Raw genomic sequence first — 6,289 nt, forward strand, 5'->3', positions numbered from 1 at the left:
CAGATGCCAGTTGCTCGTTGTACCCTCAGCCATGAAATTGGAGGATTACAACGCTTCTCATTCTCTTAATTCAGGGGATGTGGGGGTGCTAGAAAGAGAGACGGCTCGCCAGACATCTGAGAGCAATAATACCAGGCAGCATTTGGGCACTTGCTGTGTGCCGGATATGATGTTTAGCGTTTTAAACCTTCTAATTTATTTAATACTCATCTATGAGAGGGTAAAATACTAAGATCATAACAGCCCCATTTGACAGATGCAGAACTGAGGCCCAAGGGGTTTATTTTACTTCCCCGAGGCTTCAGCGCTACTAAGGGTTGGGACCTGGATTTGAACCCAGGTGGGGCCGGCCTTAAGGGCCCATGCTAGGCCTGAGAGAGCAAGACCCCCACCCTCGCAACGCAAGCAATCCATGGCTTAGCCACAGGCCTGGCGGGGAGGAGGACGGATAGATTACCAGGTTAGCCCTGGAAGGTCAAAGAATCTGTCATTTAAAACTCCAGGCTGGGCCCCGTTTCTCACGCCTGTAATCCCAGCACTTTAGGAGGCCAAGGGAAGCGGATCACTTGAGGTCGGGAGTTCGAGACCAGCCTGGCCAATATAGCGAAATCCCGTCTCTACTAAAAATACAAAAATTAGCCTGGTGTGGTAGTGGGCGCCTGTAGTCCCAGCTACTCGGGAGGCTGAGGCAGGAGAGTCGCTTGAACCTGGGAGGCGGAGGTTGCAGTGAGCAGAGATGACGCCACCGTACTGGACGACAGTGAGACTCCATCTCAAAAAAACAAACAAAACAAAAAAACCTCTCCAGTCTCCAGTCCGTTCCTCAAACCCCTAAATCTGAGCTGGGGACGGGGAGGGAGAAGGACCAGGAGGTGGCATCCAGGGCTTCTCAAGGCAGCAGCAGAAGGTGAAGGAGGAGTGAGGGGACAGGCGAGAGAGACTGACCGGGAAATCTCAGCTCCGTGGGGAAGGGCTTGTGGGGTAGTGATTGAGACTCAGGACCGTTTTTATGGCCAGAGCCCACTTGTGTGCAGCAAGAGGAAAGCACTTCGTGTCTAACGTAGCGGAATGAGAGTAACGTAGAAGAACGAATCCCAGGTCTGGCGTTTATCTCCTAGGAAGGGTGTGGGAGAGCTGTTTTCCAAGGGAGACTCTCTGGAGGCTGCTTTGCGCAGCAAGCAGTTTTTACCCAGATTATATACAGTATTTCAGACCAATTTCAAAACCTCTGCGTTTTAAAAATTGTCTTTATTTACATTTTACAGAAAGTTGAGAAAGTGTTATTTATATGGGGGGTAGGGGTGCTGGAGATTATGAGACTAATAACAACCCTCTTAGCTCGCACCCTTTGGCACCACTACAGCTTCCAAACTCTGGGACTTTCTCGACTAGCTTCCCTTTGTTTAGCTGTGAAATGGAAGAAGCGGTCCGGGTGTGGCGGCTCACGCCTGTAACCTGAGCACTCTGGGAGGCGGAGGATCGCTTGAGTCCACAAGTTCGAGACCAGCTTGGGCAACATAGGGTGACCCTCCACCCTCCCCCCGCCCCACCACATCGCTACAAAAAATTTTTAAAAATTAGCCGGGTGTGGTGGCGCAAGCCTGTAGTCTCAGCGGGAGCTGAGGGAGGAGAATCGCTTCAGCCCAGGAGGTCGAGGCTGTAGTGAGCCGAGGTCGCGCTACTGCACTCCTGGGCGACAGAGCGAGACCCTGTCTCCAAAAAAAAAAAAGAAAGAAAAAAGAGGAAGTTGTATCCAATTCAGAAACGCGGTCCTTCGGGACCTGCTAGTTTTATACCCCGGAGGATCCTCCCCGGCGGGCTGGCACGGGAGGTGGAGAAAGAGGCTTGGGCGGCCCCGCTGTAGCCGCGTGTGGGAGGACGCACGGGCCTGCTTCAAAGCTTTGGGATAACAGCGCCTCCGGGGGATAATGAATGCGGAGCCTCCGTTTTCAGTCGACTTCAGATGTGTCTCCACTTTTTTCCGCTGCAGCCGCAAGGCAAGGAAACATTTCTCTTCCCGTACTGAGGAGGCTGAGGAGTGCACTGGGTGTTCTTTTCTCCTCTAACCCAGAACTGCGAGACAGAGGCTGAGTCCTTGCAGAGAACAGCTCCAGAAAAGCCAGGAGAGCACAGGAGGGCATCCGGGAGGCCAGGAGGGGTTCGCTGGGGCCTCAACCGCACCCGCATCGGTCCCACCTGCGAGGGGGCGGGACCTCGTGGCGCTGGACCAATCAGCACCCACCTGCGCTCACCTGGCCTCCTCCCGCTGGCTCCCGGGGGCTGCGGTGCTCAAAGGGGCAAGAGCTGAGCGGAGCACCGTCCCGCCGTCGCGGCAGCTGCCTCACCCTTCTCTCTGCAGCCATGGGGCTCCCTCGTGGACCTCTCGCGTCTCTCCTCCTTCTCCAGGTACTCCACAGCCTCGCCCTGGCCCCGACCGGGACCGCTCCCTGGGGGGCGGGCGGGGTCCGCATGGGGCAGTGGCGTCGGGGAGAGCGCGGGGCTGCGCTCCCTGGGGCCAAGGGAGTCCCGGAAGGCCCGTGAGGACCCTGCAGTGTGGGGAGTGCAGGGCCGGGCACGCCTGGACCCAGCCTCCTTCACTCTCTGCCCTCGGGCGCAGGTTTGCTGGCTGCAGTGCGCGGCCTCCGAGCCGTGCCGGGCGGTCTTCAGGGAGGCTGAAGTGACCTTGGAGGCGGGAGGCGCGGAGCAGGAGCCCGGCCAGGCGCTGGGGAAAGGTAAGATCCTCAGGGTGGAACCGCGGGGTAGGGGCCGCACGTGACCATTCTGGTGTGGACCGCGTGAGGGGTGTTCGGGCCGGGGCAAGGAACTCCTGGCGCCACCTCAGTTCCCGGGGAGGCGCAGAACGCGCCTCGGGGGCTGGGATTGGGGGTGGTGGCTGACGGAGAAGGCTGGGCAGCAGAGCGCCTATGACATCCAGCCCCTTGTCCGGTAGCCACTGCTTACCTTGACCCCCTCCTCCGAGATGCCGGATGGCTGAGCCCCTCACCCAGTCTCGACGTGGGAAGTTCTCCCCCGCTGGCCCCAGCAGAGGAATGCGCCGGCCACATTCTTCCCCCAACCCCCGCGCAGGTGTGGGGATGAGCCGTGCCCCGGGCAGCCCCCTTCGCCCCTCTCGGGCCCCCTTTGTGAACCGTGCTTTGTGTCTCCGACAGACAGACCGGGTCTGTTTCTTTTCTCCGAGCTTCCCTACCCCGCCCCCCTTCTTCCTCGGCAGCTGGAATGCACTCTTAACCCTGCTCTTCCCGGAGGGCCTGCGCCCTTGTAGCCTGCCTGGAAACTGGCCCCTGGCACACCTGGGCTGGGGCCATCACATACGGGAACCACCCCGCCCCCAGCGTCTCGGGCCTGGGATGCTAGGTCACTGGGGGGAGTTTGAGGGGGACAGTGTCCCAAGCTGGCAGGCCTGGGGCTATGGGGGCGATGGACGGGAGATCAAAGCACATTTTTGATCCCTCAGTTACTCCTACCCCCCGCTCCCCGCCCCAAGTTAAAAAACCTGAGGGGGTGGGCGGTGTAACTTTAGTGTGGAGAACCAGTGTGTTATGAGACCCAGGCGGTTGGTTGCTGGCTAGTGGAGGGCTTTCTCCCTCTAGGTTAAGAGCACAATGGATGGGGGCTCCAGCAAGGGATGAAACCTTAGTTCTTAAACGGGTATAACCCTGGATCCTTGGGTCGGGTTTCAGAGGATGCTTACACTGAAATTTTTGGGAACTTGAGTATTCATTTTTAGGGGGAAGGAACCGTGGCTTACCTGGCCTTCAAAACACTGAGAACCCTTGCTACCTAGCATTCTTCTAAAGTCTCCATCAACTTATCCCTCACCCCAGGCACAAACTCCCACTGCTTGAATGTGGGGCTGTCAATGCCTAGGGGATAGAGTGGCTCTCTTTTATTTCTCCAAAAGAGGATTGAGGACCTTGAGTCTGTGGAGGCCCTTTTTTAAAAAATTCTTTCTGCAAATAACTCTGCAGATTGACAAAACAATTAACACCCAGGCTAGGCTAGGCTCCTTAAACCCTTGGCTGTAGGGAGCTGAGGAGAGGCATTAAGAAGCCATGCCTCATAAACTTTAAATTCTTGCGCAGGGGTTTATTACTGGCTGGCTAACAAACTGCAACTCAGCCAACCTGTAAAAATGTGAATTCGGGCAGGGCCCCAAATCCAATTCCGGCTCCCTGAGGAAGCCTTATTGCTAACCAGACTTCTGCCAAATCTACGCCCCCTCCCCCCGCCCCATTGTCAAGTTCTCTGACTACAGTCTCCCAGAATAGGCTATAGCCTTGAGTGTTGTCTGTACCTTATCTTTCCTACTGAAGCAAGAAATATCAGATTAGCTGTCACTTCACTAGGCTTGAGGTTTTGGGGGGAAGCAGTGATCAGGTTTTCGATTTCATCGTTGGGTTGGCGAGTGTTTCCCAATGACGTCAGGCATTTTAAACCTTTAGAGGAAATTCAGCTTTCTCGGATGTCTGCTTTACGGTTGTGAAAAACGGTGGGTTTGCGCCAGGAGCACACCTGGGTTATACAACAAAGGACGGGTTAATGCGCTTGGCGCACCTTGAAACTCCCTGCCACATGGCTGGGTCTTAGAGTAGGCTTCTGGTGGCATGGGCTGCTGCTTTCTTTTTTAAGTAAAAGTGCATTTCTTGGTCCAGTTGGTCCCAATAAATTGGGACTTCCCAACAAAACATATTGCTATTTCTCCCTTTGGTCTTCAGCTGGCACTTTGACCACCCCACCTGCACCCTAGTTCCTCATCCTCAAAACATAGATCCCCAGCCTGGATCCAGCCACGTTGAAAGGGTTATCCTGCAGGAACGTATAGACTCTAAAGTTTAGCCAAGCAGACAAGTTTCCATATTGCTAAGGAACAATCACCCCTGTTGTTCGCCCCTGGGTTATGAATATCAAGGGTGTCTATGAAGTTCAGCTCAAAGAACTTATCTGATGTAATTAATGCCTTGTTTGTATGTGCATCTTCCCCTTCAAAGCCCTTTTGCAACTCTGAACTTGCTTTATCCTCCTAACATTCCCTTGAAGCAGGTGAGGTAAATGTTAAACAAGCTGAGCTCTTAATCTCAGAATTTTGAACTTCAGAAACCCCATAGTCTAGCCTTGCCTGAGGTTTTGAAGGTGGAGAAACAGAGGCACAGCTTAATGGATTGGATTCACTAAGCCAAACAACTCATGAACTTCTTTGAGGGTGACAGACACAACTTTTACCTCCTGGTATATGCCCAGGGCCTGGTACCTTACAGGATGCCCAGTCCTGTATGAATTATGAATGAATTTGACAACCTTGTGAAGGGCGGCCCATTTTATAGATGAAACCTACATGACTGTGGCTTCACCAAGTCATCACTGCAGTGATCAGCTGGGATTTGAATGGAAATTTTGGACCCCCAAGTTCCCTGGCTTTTTTTTTTTTTTTTTTTTTTGAGATAGGGTATCGCTCTGTCACCCAGCCCAGGCTAGAATGCAGTGATGCAATCATGGTTCACTGCAACCTCTACCTCCTGGGCTCTAGTGATCCTCCTATCACAGCCTCCCAAGTAGCTGAGACCACAGACATGTGCTTCCATGCCTGGCTAATTTTTAATGTTTTGTAGAGACGGGGTCTCACTATGTTGCCCAGACTGGTCACAAACTCTGGGCTCAAGCAGTCTTCCCACCTCAGCCTCCCAAGCACTGAGATGACAGGTACGATCCACTGTGCCCAGCTCCCTGGCATTTTTTACTACCAGAAAGCAGGGCCTGAGTGGAGAGGGTAGAATGTTGGATCCCTGAATCCCACAGCTATTAATAACAAGCTCTCCCGGCCCCCCACCCCAAGGGTGCTTAGTCATTTTTTTTTTTAATTGTAGGATTTTCCAGAAACATTCATGTAGAGGAAACTGGTTTGGATTTAGTCTCTAAGGGCCCAAGTGAGGGGTCTTGACTAGCTCAAGAGGAAAGGTTAATCTGGAGGGAAGGAAAGCCGGCACATTCCCCCATCCCAGTGCCACAGTCTGGGGGCCACCTTCCTTCAAGTGTGGTCTGGAAGCCGACAGTGGAGAGGTGGGAGGAGGGAACTTTCATGGTATTAGTGCAGTGATTAAGTGAGTGACCTACAGTGGTCTACTCATACTTAAGGGTGAACAACTGAGAGAGGCAGCTTAATGGCAGTCAAACAGATGCAGTCCTTCATTATGGCCTTCAGCAGGATCATCTGACCCACAGTCAGCCTTTGGGTCAGATTAAAAACTAACCATCAGCTTTGGGAGGAAGCTTC

General features: G+C 53.7%; 1 protein-coding gene across 2 annotated transcripts in view; it reads left to right on the forward strand.

Annotated features, from left to right (window-relative positions):
- Window positions 1-1,251: 1,251 nt before the first annotated feature.
- CDH3 (cadherin 3) overlaps window positions 1,252-6,289 on the forward strand; it is a 57,115-nt gene continuing 52,077 nt past the window's right edge. Inside the window, exons 1-2 of one of the 2 annotated variants that reach the window (XM_003814561.6) lie at window positions 1,252-2,406; window positions 2,618-2,732. In XM_003814561.6, coding sequence (XP_003814609.1) covers window positions 2,362-2,406; window positions 2,618-2,732 — 160 coding nt within the window. In that variant the 5' untranslated portion in view covers window positions 1,252-2,361. The remainder of the gene's footprint in view (window positions 2,407-2,617; window positions 2,733-6,289) is intronic. The other variant, XM_055100396.2, reaches the window with a different exon arrangement.

This window comes from Pan paniscus, chromosome 18 (assembly GCF_029289425.2).
Source record: "Pan paniscus chromosome 18, NHGRI_mPanPan1-v2.0_pri, whole genome shotgun sequence".
Classification (NCBI taxonomy): Eukaryota; Metazoa; Chordata; class Mammalia; order Primates; family Hominidae; genus Pan; species Pan paniscus.